A 19,350-nucleotide genomic window follows, 5' to 3' on the forward strand; every position below is an offset into this window, starting at 1 on the left:
CAACCGAGTACCAACGTAACATATCTTCCTTATCATGTTATCATGAGTAAATGAGCCAGAAAACCCGTCATGAGATAACAAGAATAAAACATAAGGGAATACTCAACATATGAAGACCTAACATGATATACAAACTAATATATGTGACATACGGGCCTATAAGGCCGACATGACCATTAGTAAACTCGAAACATAGGCCGACAAGGCCATACAATTATCCATACACCTGACATCTGTCTACAAGCCTCTAAGAGTATATAAAATCATAAAGGTCGGGACAGGGCCCCGCCATACCAATCGATACATATCCAAAGCATACTGACCAAATAGGCAACTCCGGAGCAAGTGGAGTGCACCAACACCTTCGCTGAGCTGATAGCCTACTAGGAGGACTGTCAACCTATCAATCGAGACTTGCGGGCATGAAATGCAGCGTCCCCAGGCAAAAGGGACGTCAGTACGAATAAAGTACCGAGTATGTTAGGCAGGAAAGCTTAAACAAGAACAGTAATGTAAAGAGAGAGATATAGGAGATACAATCTGTAACATCTGAGTGCCTCTAGGGGTTACTGATATGAAATGCATAATACATATATATACATAAACTTTTTAAAACATTCGCCTCTGTGGGCATCATCATCATCATATCGTACCCGGCCTCAAAGAGGACTCAGTAAAAACGTACCCGACCATCATAAGGTTCGGTAGAATCGTACCCGGCCACGTGGAGCTCGGTAAACCCAACTGATCAGTGGTTGCACAATAGGTGTCGTACCCGGCCGACTATAGCGCGGCTCGGTAGAGTAAAATAGATACATATATATAATGCATGCTCAACTCATGGAATCACATTCTAAACCTTTTGGAGTGACTTAAGAATATTATGGACATCCCTACCATCAATATGAACCTTAGTAGGATTTAAGGATCATACACACTTGTTTAGAATAATTTTATAAGGAAAGAACAACATGGACAACCTTAGTTGCTAGGAGTAGATCCGTTATGAATTAGCGTACCGTTTATGTTCATGTCACTTTAGATCATGCCAAAAGAAAGAAGTAAGTGCCTTAACATACCTTAAACCTGTTGAGTCCCTAATCCCTTCCAAGCAACTCTTCAAACAAGTCAACTCAATCTATCATAGTATAAGGAGATTCAAAATCAGTGCTGAGCAAAGGCTAAGTCTATAACTTAAGCTAGTAGCTCGTTTACGTAAATTTGGGCAGCATCTCCCTTGTAACAAGGGCCTCCTCCAATACCATATACAAACAACAATGACCAGAGCAATCCATCAATACATAATTATCAATATCAAGACACCATATAACAACAACAAGTCACAACTACATTACGACGAGCGGCAAGCTCCGATTGGAATCCGTATACCCCTTATCAATCCTTATAGACTTCTTACTTCAACATAAAAGTATCATTAACATGATAATGAAGTCATTAATCAATGATTCCAGCCTTAAACCATATATTTATAACAACGAAAATAATCCACAACTTCAACTATCCTCAATTAGCAACTTTATTCACTAGTTCATGTCTAGCCCATCCATTTAACTTAATCAACATCAAGATAACCTTAGGCACAAGCAAGATCACAATATACATACCTTATACAGTAACTTCAAGTCAAAATCCAAGTTATATTCAGTTTACAACAACCCTTAATAGCAATACAACACCATAGAAGTGACTTAAGCTAATCCAAGTATTATCTTGTAGTTTATCATCCTAACAACTTAACCAACATACAAGCAAGCTTAAGCACAATTAGTAGGCTGTTATACTCACCTTAGACAGTAGAAACAACTTGGAATTTCATCCAAATACAACCCACAACAATCCTCAATGACAACACAACCTCAAAGAGGTGTTGTTCTTCACTAGAACTAAGTTTTGATGTTGAAATATGGTGTAATCACTTTGGAATCACTTCAAACCCTTGTGGTATATGTTTAGGAGGGTTAGGAGAAGTTTGGAGACGAATATTAGTTGAAAAATGAGCAAAAATAGGCGTCCAAATCGTTTATAAATTGAAGTAGGTCAACCACCGCCTAAGTGGGTCCCATTGGGAGCTGCTTGCGCGGTCTCGCAAAAACACGAATATCTCTCTACTCCGATGTCGTATTGACGAACGGTTTAATGCCTTAGAAACTAGACTCATAGACCTTCAATTTGGTAGGTAGAACACCCCATGATTCCAATTTTATTTAGAGAAATTCTCAGATACATTTGACCTAAATTTCAGCAAATTTATGAATGTAACTTGTGATGACCTTTGCCAACTCTTGTTCCACAACTTGCTTGCCTTCAAAATATAGAAAATGAATATCATACGACTAAAATAACTCATAGAATAACCTCCTTATCATGTTAAGAACCCTAGTCTTATCCCAAAGTACATGTTATAACATTCCAAACTTGTCGACTTTTGACGAAACTTATTTTCTTCAATTGGTTTAGCTTCTAAGATTTCCAAGCCTCTTGGTACTCGTTATTCATGATCTTAAATATTTGTAATCTCCAAGGTAACATGATTAACTTACTTTATTTGCTTCCAAATATAATCTCATTTCCGAGCTTACATCAATGACTTACGACGTACTCTCACGTATGAAAACTTGGGGTGTAACATTTATCTTGTCTTCCTTTCTGCTTTTATTATATACTGTATGCATGTTATATTGTGATTGCACCGCCATAGCCTCGTCAATCCTTCGCCGAGATTTGGCTCGGCACTTACCAGTACATTGGGTCGGTTGTACTGATATTGCACTATGCACTTCTTGTGCAGATTTTAGAGCTGGTTCAAGATGATCGAGAGATTTGTTGTAGGATCTATCGGCTAGGAGACTCAAGGTAGACTTGTCGGCATCCGCAGGCACTAGTGTTCCCTTCTATATCTCATACTTTACTGTTTTCTTTATTTCTCAAATAGTTGTATTTTTTTCTGGACAAATACTTGTAGTAACATCATAGAATGTTCGTGAATTGTGACTCTGGATTCTGGGTAGTAGTAGTACATAATCAAAGTTGTTATTTATTTACTTCCGCTTTCATTTCGATTTGTTTTAGCTTGCTTGTTAATCACTGAAACGTAAAAGCATTGGCTAATAAATCTTTATTGTTGGCTTGCCTAGCAAATGTGATGTTAAACGCCATCACGATCTCGATGGTGGGAATTCCGAGTCGTGACATCAAATTTGAGCATTCTCCACTGCCACAAGAAAGTCAACCAAGTGGCTGAGTTTCTAGCCAAGTTAGGATCTTCCACTGGACAGAAATAATCTTCTTGAATTTTCGGCATCTACCTATTGGTGCCAAGGCCTTGATTTTGCTGGATAAGTGGAAACTTCCTTCGATTAGATCCAAATACGACAAGGCTAACTTTTGTGTAAGCTTAGTAACATTGAATAGGCCGGATAGGATGATTATGTAGGATTGTATTTTGGAGGTAAGGTTTGGTCCCCTCGTGTAACCACCTTAGAACTCCTAGGCAATGCCTAATTTTTTTTTTACAAAAAAATTTGAATTTTGTCTAACCACTCTAATATATTTCTTTTCAGGTCAACATAGTCAAGAAAACTAAAAATAATGGAGTTGGAATAAAGAAAAAGAAGTGGAGACGTTTAGCAAAACATACCAGACATATTTTTACTTTTCCCTTTATTATATACTTTAGAATTTTCTGTATAGACCTTTTTGTGCATTAGTTTTTTATATTTGAAAGCAAGTTAACCTATGTTTTTCGGTTTACCTTATTGACAAGCTTTTATAACCACAAGAATGTTATGACATGTTTATAATCATAAATTTTAAAAAGATTAATTTCTTTCTTAAACTCTGTGCTCCTTGAAATTAATTGAAACAGAGAGTATTAATTTTTTAGGAAATTTGGAACACAGATTATTTTAAATGTCAGAACTTTAATGTGACATTTCAATACTGAACTTTGTGACACTTATTTTAAACTATATTAAATGTCGGCGAGGGGCCATTTAAGTTGCATTATACAACGTCTATATAATGTCGTCATATGTTGGTAAGTGAATTTCATGTGCATTAGTATGAACTCAAAAAAAAAAAAAAAAAAAAAGGATGTATTACAAATTAAGTGAAACGTTGCACTGTAACAAACATGTTCCATGACTATTTTCTTGGCGGATCTAGAAGGTCGATTACGGGTTTAGTAATTCTAGTATATATCTACATTATATTAAATCTACATTGTATTAAAAACATGAAACCCCTAACTTAAAAGCTGAATTACCAAAATACCCTTCTTAAATACCTAATTTAAAACAAATAATACCTACAAAGAGAAGCCAACGCTTCATAAACTGTTATGAAAAAGCTTGCTCCTCAAGCCAACAGTCACAACCAAACAAACAATGACAACACTTCATACTTGACAACAATTCCATCGCATTAGCAGATTGGATCGTTGTTTGGGTTGTGGAGTAAATCAGATTCACTAGAGGAATCAATCTACTATCGAGAAAAAAAAAAGGTCAACCAGAGAGATTTCTAGACGGTATGGTTATTTCCCCAACTTCGGAATTTTCATGCCGATGTTTCATATCGATGATAACCATGACCTTTCCTTCTACTTTTGCGCCTTTGTTTGAAATTATATGTAGATCACAACAAAAATAGTCAAAGATGGTTTGAATTGGGAGGTCACGTTTTGATCCAATCTCTTTCTTAGAACTTAGAAGTATTATAAATCTTGTACTCCCTAGATATATAAAAACTTAAACATTAAATTGAGAATTAAACAAATATGAATAATGTTATCTTCTAGAATTAGGTAATATTTACGTTACTCCAATATTCTGACTGATGTCCATAATTATTGGAATAATTTATATTGTTTACCTCCTATTAACTTGAATCGCGACAAGCTTAAATGATAGTATAGTATTATTATTTATCATAACCAAAATAAGATTCTTCATACATATTAAATCATATCCTGTGATGACCTAACTCTTGTTGAAAGTCTTAAAGCCACTCGTTAGTGGCGGAGGCAGAATTTCTGCTAAGGGGTTCAAAAAAGAAATAATTAAAAAATTAAAGGAGACCACATGACCAGTGGGAATTGAACTAGCAACCTCACAAAGATTTTGACTATGTTTTTGAACTATGATAAAGGGATTCAAAATATAATATATAGAGACACAAAATAGATTTTGCTTATATATACAATGTAATTTTTCGGTAAAAGAGATTTGGGTGAACCCCTTGCCCCTAAAGTCCGCAATCTGTAAGTGTGGTAAGTAGATACATGTCCAACCCAGGAAAGAGGCATTGGGAAGCTGTCAAGTGGATATTGAGATATTTCAAAGGAGCTTCTGGTGTTGGTCTTACCTTTCGAAAAAGTGGTACAGGTATTTCAATTCTCGGTTATGTGGATTCTGACTATGCAGGAGATCTTGACAGAAGAAGGTCCACAACTGGATACATCTTTACCCTCGTTGGCAGTGCCGTCAGTTGGAAGTCGACTTTGCAGTCGATTGTCGCTTTGTCTACGACAGAAGCAGAATACATGGCAGCAGCGGAGGCGGTAAAGGAAGCTATCTGGTTGAAAAGTTTAGTAGCGGAATTGAGTTTGGTTCAGCTGGAATCAACTCTTAGATGTGATAGTCAGAGTGCTATTCATCTAATGAAAAATCAGAGATTTCATGAGCGCACTAAACACATTGATGTCAGATTTCATTTTATTCGAGATGTTATTGATGAGGGAACTATCAAGGTCGTGAAGGTTATCACAGATGATAATGCTGCAGACATGTTGACCAAGATAGTCCCGCTCGCTAAGTTTGCACACTGCAAGGACTTGGCGGGGGTGTGCATCAACTGATGCAACTCCGAAGAGAACAGTTGCTAGGTGGAGGTGGTATGTTCAACAATGGTTTGATTCTTCTTGTTTCTTACAACGGGGTTGCCCAGTAAGCTTAGAAGTTTTGGCCAGAGTTGTTCACACGCTCGAAACGCAAACCAAGGTGGAGATTGAAAATGTTGGTTTATGTTTAGTTAACAATGGCATGCTGAAAATGTTGGTTTATGTTTAGTCAACAATGGCATGCCAATTGGAAGAGTTGGTGGAAAGAGTTGGTGTGGATGCTAGGAGGAAGCTTCCTCCTTTGATGTCACCCATGACATCAAGAGGAGGTAGTTTGATGTCACCAATGACATCAAGAGGAGGTCTTTACCTCTATAAATAGATGCACTCCTTCATTTGTAGAAACCATCCCAAAAATAATACAATACATTGTAGTGAGTAGAGAGTTAAGAGAGAAATTCTCTTAAGTGTAATTGGGAACTCTCCCCTTCCTTAGTTAATAATAAAAAGGCAATTGTTCTCTGGTGGACGTAGGATTATTTTGATCTGAACTATGTTAAATCTTGTGTTCTTTTACGTTTTCACTAACAATTGGTATCAGAGCAACAAGATTCTTTAACGATCCAAGGAGGAAGAACAAGCAAAGATGAGTTCCATGAAGTTTGAAATTGATAGATTCAGTGGACGCAACAACTTCAATATCTGGAAGATCCAGATGATGGCGTTACTGCGGAGGGAAGGTTCAATCCATGCTATTGACGGAAAGTATCCTAAGGATATATCAGCTCCCGACAAGGAGAAGATTGAAGGGGATGCATTGAGTGCAATCCAACTATCCCTTGCACCTAACGTGCTTTGTGAAGTGAGTACGGGTACCGAAGAGACGGCCAAACAGTTATGGGAAAAGCTAGAAGGGCTATACCAAGACCGATCAGTGACAACAAGGATGTTGTTACAACGGCGTCTTCACACATTTAAGATGGGGTCAGGTACTTCGTTACAAGATCATTTAGATGCGTTCAATAAACTTGTCATGGACTTACAGATTGCAGGAATTAAAAAGGAGGAGGAGACGCTTGCATGTGCTTTGCTATTTTCATTGACTTCAGGATATCGTGATATTGAGAATTCAATGATGTATAGCAAGGAGCCTATCAAGCTTGAGCAAGTGCGGCAGGCACTTAACTCTAGTGATGTGCGGAGGCACATTGAAGGAGATAGAGATAACCAGGCAAGTGGGCTCTTTGTAAGAGGCCGGACTAGCCAACAGAGAAAGAGCAAATCAAAGCACAGATCAAAGTCTCGTGTGAACAAGAAGAATATAGAGTGTTGGGGTTGTGGCAAGAAGGGGCACTTTGAATGAGATTGCCCAATGTCAAAGTCCAAGGAAAAGGCGAGTGCATTTATAGCTGAACAGGTACATGATTTTGATAATGATTATGTACTAACAACATCGTGTAATAATAATAGTAGTTATGGAAACAAATGGGTGTTAGACTCTGCTTGTACTCTGCATATGACGTTCTGAAAAGACTGGTTTAGCAGCTATGAGAAAAGTGGAGGAACCGTAGTAATGGGCAATAATGCAACTTGTGCAATAGTTGGCATTGGCTTAGTTCGGGTTCGCTGCCATGATGGAGTCGTGAGGACTATTACACAAGTCCGTCATGTTCCTGATCTGAAGAAGAATTTGATCTCCCTGAGTACTCTGGATGAACAAGGCTACATGTTTGAGCAAAGCAGGAACTATAAAGGTGACTAAAGGTTCTTTAGTCATGCTGAAAAGCAAGCTGGAGAACGGCTTTTACACATTGGCCGGAAGCACCATTGTTGGCTCTGCAAATGCATCTATAGTGCAATGATGACAAGGCAAGACTATGGCACATGAGACTAGGTCATATGAGCGCACGTGGACTGGAGATGTTGAGCAGTCGTAACCTTTTGGAAGGTGAGAAGATTAGCACACTTGACTTCTGTGAGTACTGCTTTCTAGGGAAGCAGAAGAAGGTCAGCTTCAGCACTGGCAAACACAAGACAAGAGGAGTGCTAGACTACATCCATTCAGATTTATGGGGTCCCTCTAAACTTCCATCGAAGGGCAGAAAGAGGTATCTTCTCACTTTTATTGATGATTTCTCATGAAAGGTTTGGGTGCATTTTTTGAATGAAAAAGTGATGCTTTTGAAGAATTTAAAGAGTGGAAGATTTTGATTGAAAATCAAATGGAGCGGAAAATCAAGTATCTTCAGCATCGGCAATTGACTTTAAGACTCCGAATGAGGTATGGTCAGGTGAACCCTCTAACTATTCATACTTACGAGTATTTGGGTGTCCAGCTTATTATCACGTTAATGAAGGAAAGCTTGAACCAAGGGCTAAGAAGGCCATATTCGTAGGGTATGTGGATGGAGTAAAAGGGTACAAACTTTGGTGTTTGTCTTTACTCAAATTTATAGTTAGTAGAGATGTCACCTTCGATGAATCCTCTATACTTGATCCCCGTAAAGTTTCCGTGGAGTTTTCAGGAAACAAGAACAACGAGCAGGTGGAGCTTCCGGTGGAGCTTGCCAAGGAAAAGGATCAAGAGACTCAGGTTAAAGATGAGTCAGAAGATGTAGGCGTTGAAGAACTTGCTGTCAATGAACCATACACAATTGCGAAGGGGAGGGAGAAGAGGCAGACACGAGAACCGGAACGCCTTATAAATCAAGCAAACTTGATTGCATATGCGTTCGTAGCTGCACAAGAAGAGATTAAAGATCTGGAGCCCTCCTCGTATATTGAAGCAACTTCTTGCAAGGATGCCGCACAATGGCGGTTAGCCATGACTGAAGAGATGGAGTCTCTTCACAAGAATCAGACATGGGTCTTAGTGAAAAGACAAAAGGGGAAGAGGACAGTTGGATGCAAGTGGGTCTACCGAAAGAAAGAGGGAATTCCTGAAGTGGAAGATGCTAGGTTCAAGGCGAGATTGGTTGCAAAAGGTTTCAGCCAAAAGGAGGGAATTGACTACAATGAGATTTTCTCTCCGGTCGTGAAGCATAGCTCAATTCGCGTGCTACTAGCATTGGTTGCACAATTTGACTTGGAGCTTCAACAGCTTGATGTCAAAACTGCTTTCTTACACGGTGATCTAGAAGAGACAATCTATATGGATCAACCTGAAGGTTTCCTAGCTGAGGGAAAAGAAGATCACGTATGCCAACTAAAGAAGTCTTTGTATGGTTTGAAGCAATCCCCTAGACAGTGGTACAAGAGGTTTGATGCATTCATGACTACACATGAATTCTCAAGGAGTGCATTTGATAGCTGTGTGTATCACAAGAAGATGTCTGGTAACTCAATGATTTATTTACTGTTGTATGTTGATGATATGCTTATTGCTGCTAACAACATTACAGAGATAAATGCTTTGAAGAAACTGTTGAGTAAGGAATTTGACATGAAGGATTTAGGAGTTGCAAAGAAAATCCTTGGTATGGAGATTTCAAGAGAAGACGGTGTTGTACATCTTTCTCAGAAGAGGTATATTGAAAGGGTTCTCGAGAGATTCAATATGCATACGTGCAAGCCTGTAAGTACACCATTAGCTCCTCAATTTAAACTTTCAGAGTTACAAATGCCTCAGTCTGAGGATGAGGTGGGCCATATGTCAAAGATCCCTTATGCCAGTGCAGTCGGTAGCATTGTGTATGTTATGGTATGCACACGTCTAGATATTGCTCAATCTGTAAGTGTGGTAAGTAGATACATGTCCATCCCAGGAAAGAGGCATTGGGAAGCTGTCAAGTGGATATTGAGATATCTCAAAGGAGCTTCTGGTGTTGGTCTGACCTTTCGAAAAAGTGGTGGAGCTATTTCAATTCTCGGTTATATAGATTCTGACTGAGATCTTGATAGAAGAAGGTCCACAACTGGATACATCTTTACCCTCGTTGGCAGTGCCGTTAGTTGGAAGTCGACTCTGTAGTCGATTGTCGCTTTGTCTACGACAGAAGCAGAATACATGGCAGCAGCGGAGGCGGTGAAGGAAGCTATCTGGTTGAAAGGTTTAGTAGCGGAATTGAGTTTGGTTAAGCTGGAATCAACTCTTAGATGTGATAGTTAGAGTGTTATTCATCTAATGAAAAATCAGAGATTTCATGAGCGCACTAAACACATTGATGTCAGATTTCATTTTATTCGGGATGTTGTTGAAGAGGGAACTATCAAGGTCGTGAAAGTTATCACAGACGATAATGCTGCAGACATGTTGACCAAGATAGTCTTGCTCGTTAAGTTTGCACACTGCAAGGACTTGGCGGGGGTGTGCATCAACTGATGCAACTCCGAAGAGAACAGTTGTTAGGTGAGGTGGTATGTTTAACAATAGTTTGATTCTTCTTGTTTCTTACAACGAGGTTGCCCGGTAAGCTTATAAGTTTTGGCCAGAGTTGTTCACACGCACGCTCGAAATGCAAACCAAGGTGGAGATTGAAAGTGTTGGTTTATGTTTAGTCAACAATGGCATGCCAATTGGAAGAGTTGGTAGAAAGAGTTGGTGTGGATGCTAGGAGGAAGCTTCCTCCTTTGATGTCATCCATGACATCCAGAGGAGGTAGTTTGATGTCACCAATGACATCAAGAGGAGGTCTTTACCTCTATAAATAGATGCACTGCTTCATTTGTAGAAACCATCCCAAAAATAATACAATACATTGCAGTGAGCAGAGAGTTAAGAGAGAAATTCTCTTAAGTGTAATTGGGAACTCTCCCCTTCCTTTGTTAATAATAAAAAGGTAACTGTTCTCTGGTGGACGTAGGATTATTTTGATCCGAACCACGTTAAATCTTGTGTTCTTTTACGTTTCCGCTAACAGTATTGATATGGTAAGTTTAAATGGTTTTGTCAGTGGTTTTTTTTTTTCAATGGACAGAACTAATGTAGTTTGGGTCATACTGCTTGCATGCTTTCAAGGTTAAAAATTTTGATTTCTGATGAAATAATTCTTGCAGTTTCTTAAGGTCTTTATAATATGGTTTCTGACACATATGCATGTTTGATCGAAGTGTTGTTTTGATTTAGAGTTTAACAACAATTGCATGCCTTTGATATGACTAAATAGTGTTTTATTATATTCAGGGTTGCAGCCGACCAACCGTATTTCGGATAAAGCATACACAAGAAAAGAGATTCTTGAAATGGTAGCTAAGGATTTTCTGTCTATGTCTACATTTTCCAGTACCTTCAAACTATTAGTAAAATTATATTCTTGTAGGAAACAATGATGCTCAACATAGTGCAATTTAATAGCCAGTTCCAACTACATATATTTATATGAGAAGAATTCTCAAGGCTACTGAATTAGATAGAAAAGGTTTGATAGCTCTTGACTTTTGATCTTGATTTTTACGGTATAGAGGGTATTGTATTCTCTAACTTTGTATTTCTCTTAATAGCTGCCTGGTGGAAAATGAAATTCTTAATTTCCCGCCATCCTTATCACTATTGGTGCAATGTATACAGCTAAAATTTGTATTTTATACTTTCATGTATAATATTTTTTAGTTATAATACTTATTAGTAGTATTTTATAAGTGTACTACATGATTTGATATACACGTGCAACGCACGTGCCGAGAAACTAGTATATATATATGCATGTGCATCGCACGAACATAAAAACTAGTATATATATAATCCACTAACTAGTTGCATGTGAACTCATGTATTATTATAGTGTTAACTTGAGGCTCATAAATTTCAAATTCTGAATCTGTCATTCTAATGCTGATCATATTGGACGAAACTCAAGGCCTACGATGATTAGACCACACTTAGCATGAAAAGGCCTAGAATCCAACAACCTTGCTTCTACATCACCATTATCATCTCCTTCACCATTGTAAAAATTTCCAATTTCTACCTCTAACCATCCATCTGTTCGTTTTTCTGGTAATTTTCCTTTTAAAATGCCTCGGCGCTCTTGCTGCAAGAATAACAGTCATAGCTCTTTTTTCAGCCTCGTCTTCGCTCTCTTTATTAACAAATCTAACCATTGCATTTGTTGATTCAAGGCCATGGTACCTCTCTGATATTTTGAACACTAGGTAAGCTGCATATTTTGTTCCCAGAGATAATGCTCGAGTTCCAATCTTACCTCGGATATCTAGTAAATCAACAGTGTTGAGGAATGCTACTTCTGGGAATCTGTAGTTGAAGAAATATTACCTCAAATAGAATCTCTAGTTTTGTATTTAGTTTGAAGATATTGTACCAAAAAAATTAAGTTTAATTTGAAGGTATGAAATTTCAACAACAGAGCTGCTGTAAAACATATTGTGAATCTTATAGTAACCATCTAAGGTTATATATGATGATTTAATTTCTGAAAATTGGTATCTAAGAAATTAAAATTATAATAGCAAATGAAGCCTTACTAGTATACAGTGGCGGTCCCAGTTTTGTATAAGAAGCATCGATAAATAGAATTTGCTCTCTACTCAGTTTTGTTTATCATGTGACCTCAAAATAAAGTCTTTAACTCTCTTTTTTAATCAAAGTTGAGAATTTTTTTTTAAAAAAAACTAATTACTTTTAATAAAGTCATTGAACCCTCTTTGCCGCTGCGGTTTTCATTTGTGTCAAGTGGGTTCATGTTTTATAATATTATCTGCTTTCATGATTTTCTGAAGAAGTTAATACGATAGAATATTTAATTTTTTCGACGAATCAACTGAACCCCTTACTATAAGGCGGATCCGCCACTGTTAGTATATAGCTTCCAGGGAGGACAATAAAACACTCATTTTGATCTAAGCAAATTCTGACAGATGGTTAACAGTGGTTAGTAGGTAACCTTAGTTAATAGTTACTGAGAGTTAATTTGTACAGCTGGATTTTAGTTGTATTAGTCGGTTAGTCAGTTAGTTGATTAGTTAGACAAATAGAGTTGAATCTCTTCCGATAATTCATTCTAAGCAATTGGAATCGGTTGTTGCTCTCATTTCCTCTCTTCTCAATTCTGTTATCTGAGTTTCTTCATGCATTGATGCGCAATGTTTGAGAAAGTTGAACATAAAAGTGTTATTTGACTCAATAAAAATGTAAAGTGTCCAAATTTGATATAAAGGAGTCAGGTTACGCCACTAGTTAATTTATCTTAACCCAACTCATTTTTGACCTTTAGAAAAGTTGGATCATAGCTCACGTGTTGAATCAACCGTTTAATTCATCCCCAAACTTGTAACCCGTTCATTTTACACCTACAAAAGCTTCTTAACAGTAAGACACTTTTGATATGTTTTATTACGGTTGTAAAACATTTCTTGTTACCTTCCTCGGATAACAAAATAGTCTAACATCTACTAGAATATCAATAGAGCATGTCAAACTGTAAATTGTAAAGTCCATTCAAAATATATTCAAAAATCACATGGAGTAACCAATTTTATATTTTAACGAGGCAGAGTAAATACCTTGAATCGGTGTCAGATGGTCCCAGAATAATTGTATGTCTGAAAAAGAAATTACCAGTCGCCTTGCAGATAGTAGATAAAATTTCTTCCCACTTGTTTTCTCAAGCCAAAAACTCTGCTAAAAAAGTATCAAGTCAAATATAAAATAATAGTATTGTTTTTATTTAACCGAACCCCCTTTTTATATATTTGACCGAACCCCTTCGCCGAACCAGTAAAATGGGAAATTTAAATTTCAATTATATTCAAATATAAATATAAATATAAATATATATATATATATATATATATATATATATATATATATATCTTTTTTGGAAAAATATCACATCAAATGGAAGTGGATAAGGGCAAGCCCGGGACATTAAGCTCTTAGCGGAGTTCGGAGAAGGTCACATGGAAGAGAAACAAAGAAAAGGCAACTAAAAATTACCAGTCTGCCCTCATGAAGAAGGATAGGAGAATGAGAGAGTCTAAAGTAAAGGTCTTTTTCGCTATCACAAACAACAACAGAAACTGATCTTGAAACTATATCTAGATGATCGGACGGCAGAAATTTATCCCAAACGACATCAGACTCTGCTGCAGATTTGAATCCTCTTGAGATAGCCGATGATCTTGCAGCGTCCGCCGGAATTGTGAGCGATATGATCTCTGATATGCAGCCCTCGGGCAAGATTGTAAAAGTAGTTAATGACTTTGTAGTCATTGCTTTTTCTCTGTATTGTGTTTCAAGAAGAAGAAGAAGACTGTGATATTGATATTTAAGTGACCAAAAAGACTGGTCAACAAGAAGAAAATTTTGAGGCTGATAAGTGTTAGACTTATAGTCAAGAAAAGTGAGCTGCCAAAAGGGGATACTAATAGCCTGCCTGGATAAGATTTGAATTTATAGTTTTTTTTTTTATAGATTAGCTCTTAAAAGTTTTAAGCATTAAGCTCATTATATTTTAAACTTATGGGTTAAGGCCTATTATTTTTAGCAAATTTTTACATATAATTTATGCTATGTATTGAAAGCACTGGGTTCAGATGAACCAGTGCTTGTTATTTAGATATTTCGTTTCGGTATTTAATTTCTTAAAGTTCTATACCAATATTATACCTAATTAAATTTTGGTATGGTTAAGCTTTTCTTCTTTAGATTTCGGTTTATTCGGTCTGGTAACTTCGATTTTGTTTAGCTCGAATATTAACTAATGCATAAAGTCATAGACTGTAATATTCTTAAATAAAGCATACACAAATACAAAAATAAAAATGAGTATAATATAAAATAAAAAAATGAAAAACAAAAATGTTAAACCTAGATTGAAACGTAAGGAGGCAACCAAAAGATAAGGGGGAAAGGCAAGTGTAATGGGAATAAAAGGTGGTAAAGGTTAAAGAGAACTATAAAAATTAACGGAAAGTAAAATTTAGAACTTTAATATTTATGTTATAATTAATAATATGTGTTATGTAACTTAATATATATTTCTGTACGTATCGATATTTTGACATTTTAATTTTGAATACCGAATACCATACCTAATACCAATTTTTTTTTAAAATTTATCAAATACTAAAATATCAAATATCAAACATCAAATTTTTTTTATTTCGGAATGGTCATTCTATATTTACCAAATTATGCACAACCCTACCCTACATCTGCCTCGAATAAGGATCCTGTCCTTTTCTTTGTTTGGTATTTGGTTTTGGCTCCTTTAAGACTAACACATAATATTTGTCATCACCTCATATTAATGTTTCATCTGTTTCAGTTTATGTAGCAGTATTTGTTTACGGAGTTAAGAGAAAAACAAACTTTTTTGAGTTTGTAGTTTTATACATGTTATGATAGTTGTGCTGCTATAAAAACATATCATTAAAAGTAAATTTAAATTTAAAATTAAATTATTTCAAGTATAAAAAGATTTCATTATTTTTTTTAATGGACAAATAAGAAAAAAATGGCAGTATTATTTTATCTTATTTTTATAATTTTTAAGAACTACACTATGTATAATAATCCGAGCTTAGAGGTTTTCAAAGCAATAATATTTTCAATGTTGAAGAATTATCCAACGTGCCAATATTTAGCTTTTGTCTCCGCTTTTTAAAATTCGTTGTTGAAAAAACTATTACCACTCCGCGAGTTAAAATGAGGCCAAGCCTGATGGATCCACAAATTGAGCAAATAACATTTATAGCCATTCGGGCCAAACCTATAATATCTGGTAGCCCAAAATTACAATACACATTTTATAGTCCAAATTCCAGTGGCTAGCCCAAAAGTACTGTTTTCTGCTTTTTTATTCAGCAATTCCAATTTTTGTTCTGTGATTCCTCGATTGAGCTCTTCAGTTTCTCGATTCTCTGTTTGATCACATCGTTCTCGTGAAGAAGCTGGGATTTCTCTTGCTCCAATGCCGCTATCTTCTGTTTCAGTGCAAAGGTTTTTGACGCAGCATCGAACGTTTCGTCGACGGCGCATCGTCATAAACCTCGCCATTGGTAATGTTTTCATCCGCCATAGTCAAACCTGAAAATAGTAAGCAAAATTGTTGAAAAATGGAGAATAGATAAAATTGCAGTTTACTTCAGCAGCCAAAAATACAAAAATTCTCCTCAGAATTTGAAAAAATAATTCGAAAATGAGTAGATCTGCAACAGCGCCATGGAAGCAGCTTCTTCTCAAGTCCCTCAGCTCCAATTCCCATCTTAAGCATTCCACCTACTTTCAGCTCATAAGATCCCTTCATTTTTGTTCCAATTTTTTCTTACTGTTATTAAAGAGAATTTCTAAAACAATAAAAAACAGTTTTTTATGATCTAATTTTGCTTCTGGTATTATTAGGCTACTGTTAGATCCAATGGCAGACCTTCTAATCGAACTATTGTCTTCAGGTCTGTTTTTCAGCCTTTTGAGCTTATAATAATGCTAAAGTCAGACATTTTTTCATTTTCATTTTGGGTGTTATGTTTTGTTTTTTGCAAAGGGTTTCAAGATGGTACTAACAAGATTCAAATTAGTACATTAAATTATACAAAATTTATATATTGTAGAACAGTCTATACACTTTGGATACACAAAAGCACTCGGGATACATTAATGATATATTATGGATACATTGGAAGATGCAGTGATACACCCTATATACAAATTTTATGCAATGTATATACTAAATAGACTTTCACTATACACAAGATATACTAAAATAGACTGTCACTATACAAAATATATATAAAAATAGACTGTCATTATACAAAAAATATACAAAATAGACTGTCACTATACAAAAAATGTACAAAATAGACTGACATTATACAAAAATATACAAAATAGACTGTCATTATACAAAAAATATACAAAATAGACTGTCAATATACAAAATATATACAAAATAGATGTAATTATACAAAATATATAGAAAAAGGACTGTCACTATACAAAAATACATGATACACTCTAAATACACAGTTTGCACACATTACACATACAAAATGTGTATATAATTTATATACACTATATTTACATATTAGAAAATACACATGTATATACAATTTTGATACATTGTTCCGACAGATTATACATTCATGATACAAAATACATTTGGGGTACACAGATATATACACTTTAGATACACAAGCACACTCGGGATAGGCTCAATATACACTAAGGATACACTGTCGAACTTAGGATACAATATTTATACATTGCAATATATATATATAAACTTTTCTGCAAAACTATAATATACAACTTTATACATACATATATATGCGCGCACACACACTTTATACATGTATATATGATTGAACTTTTCTCAACTATTGTTTTTCCACTTATATGATTGAAAAAGACTAAGTCGAACTTGGAAATTAACTAAATAAAGGAGATGAAAATCACCACTAATTATGTGTGAGAATTCCTAAAAAAGAAAACCTTTTGGAGGGAAGGGAAAAAAAGATTGGCGCGTGGTTTATTGTAAAAAGAAGCTCCACTCCTTTGTTTGGTTATGGAGCAACACTTGATAGTTTTTAAAGCTGATGTAAGAAGTCTTGATTTTTATTGTTTTCCATTGATTCAAAGATTTAATTGTAATGTAATAAGGTATTACTGTTGGGAAAATAGTAAAATAATTGTTAGCTGATGAAAAAATCTTGATTTTTTTAAATAACGTTTTATGTTCAATCAAAGATTTTTAGTAGTACTGTTAACAAGAATAAAGCGAGGGAAAAGGTGTTAAGAATTACAAGAATTGAAGAAAAGAAGTAAAAAATATAAAAAAAAGTAAAAAGTCAAGTGTGATACTTAAGAAAGAGAAAACAATTTGGTATTGAGAAGGAAAAATATCTAGGGAAGATAAAAAAATAAGAAAGAGAAAACAATTTGGTATTTGGAAGGAAAAATATCTAGGGGAGATAAAAAAGTTAGTACCAAAATTTACTTTTGACTTTTGTTTTTTGTGTGTTGGTTTTATCCGATGGGCTATAATTTGATACTATTAGTTTTAGGAATTTTTACACCCTATAGAAAACCTTAGTACCCTATTTATTTTAAATAAATACCATTTTAAAATATTACATCCTATAGATACCTTTTATACTTTATAGTCAAATATCTAATTATAGTTACATCCTACATTTAAGGCACCATATATGCTAAATAATAATTTTCTCTCTCCTTTTTAGTCTTTTCTCTCACATAATCATAGTAAAATTGACTAACCACGTTCTCTCTCTCTTTTTGCATACACTTTACTCTTTCTCCCTCAACCCACGATTCATACCTCTTCTCCCACCCAAATTCTCTAGTTCTCCTCCATTATCACTCTATTACAATCGCTTAGGGTAAGTTTAATTCGTTGATTTTGATAGACAAAGAGCAATTGGTTCAACTATAGCGGCTCGATTCTGCTTGGCAGTTGTCGTCGAAGTAGGGTTCACAACTTTTGCGTAATTCATGGCTTCGTTTGTGGGATTTGAGGGCTGGGGATTGTTTGTAGTTGTTGTAGGAGGTTGGGCAGATGTGTTAGAGGGCTGGCCAGCCGGAATTAATGGCTGGCCGCCGGCCGGCGAAGCCATAAGGCTGTTTCTCTCTCTAGATCGCCCAAATCGCCTATTTGTATTCAGTTGTATTCAAATGTATATTTCAGCTGTATTCACATGTATTCAGTAGCATTCATTTATATATTTTAGATGTATTAAAAAGTTATGCGTATTCTCTTGTATTCAGTTTTAATCAGTTGTATTTAACTATTTTATTCAGCAGAAGTTAGTTGCATTTTGTTGCATTCAAGAGTTTTATTCAGCTGTATTCAGTTGTATTTTGTTGTATTCAAGTGTTTTATTCAGATGAATTAAGTTGTATTTTGTTGTACTCAACTATATACAGTTCTACTCAACTGTATTATTCATATATATTTCTCTTTATTCAGCTATAATCTTTATTATGTATCTTTCAAATACAGATTAATGAGGGATCATTTTAGTTCGTTGAGTTAAATTAGGAGAATATCATGTGATTTGATTTTCTTCAGTTTTTAACCAGTTTAACCTTCCAGATTTTGCGCAGATACATTACTGTATTTAACGTTAATGCCGCTTGAATACAGCTAAATACATGTCAAACTTAGCTGGAATTCCAGTTTTTACGCCTATTTTTTTGTTGTATTAATGAATACAACAGCTTAAATACATGAAATACATTGTATAAAAACATAAAATGTATCTATAACACGTAATATAGCAAAGGGTATCTATAAATGGCTAATTAGACCTAAAAGATGGTGCTTTATGAAATATTCTCTTAGTTTTATCCGATTGGACATTTCGGGTTACGTGCAAAACTTTGGGCTAATACTTTTTTTCAACGGCCATACACGATAGTTTTCTCTCCACAAATTTCTATTATAAGATGTTCCTGGCACTTCTCCATGACGAAACACTTCCTCTACAGGAACTCTATTTTCGATTAACAAAAATAACAGATTACACGCGCGCGCACACACAAAAATAAGGAAAGTACCACTAGACAACATTAA

At 35.4% G+C, this 19,350-nt stretch overlaps 1 protein-coding gene across 6 annotated transcripts in view; it reads right to left on the reverse strand.

The window, feature by feature from the left end:
* Window positions 1–14,278, reverse strand: part of LOC104245577 (F-box protein At2g02240-like) — a 57,273-nt gene extending 42,995 nt beyond the window's left edge. Inside the window, exons 1-4 of one of the 6 annotated variants that reach the window (XR_011400434.1) lie at window positions 13,752–14,175; window positions 13,319–13,433; window positions 1,080–1,138; window positions 111–400 (exon numbers count right to left, since the gene is read on the reverse strand). Coding sequence is in view for 2 of the 6 variants with exons in the window: in XM_009801198.2 (XP_009799500.1) it covers window positions 12,037–12,050; window positions 13,319–13,433; window positions 13,752–14,027 (405 nt within the window). In the remaining 4 variants the exon portion in view is untranslated. Of the gene's footprint in view, window positions 1–110; window positions 1,139–11,549; window positions 12,051–13,318; window positions 13,434–13,751 lie in introns of those variants that run through there. The other 5 variants (XR_011400432.1, XR_011400433.1, XM_070148343.1 and 2 more) reach the window with 5 other exon arrangements.
* Between the last annotated feature and the right edge of the window lie 5,072 nt (window positions 14,279–19,350).

The sequence above is a fragment of the Nicotiana sylvestris genome, chromosome 1 (genome assembly GCF_000393655.2).
Source record: "Nicotiana sylvestris chromosome 1, ASM39365v2, whole genome shotgun sequence".
Classification (NCBI taxonomy): domain Eukaryota; kingdom Viridiplantae; phylum Streptophyta; class Magnoliopsida; order Solanales; family Solanaceae; genus Nicotiana; species Nicotiana sylvestris.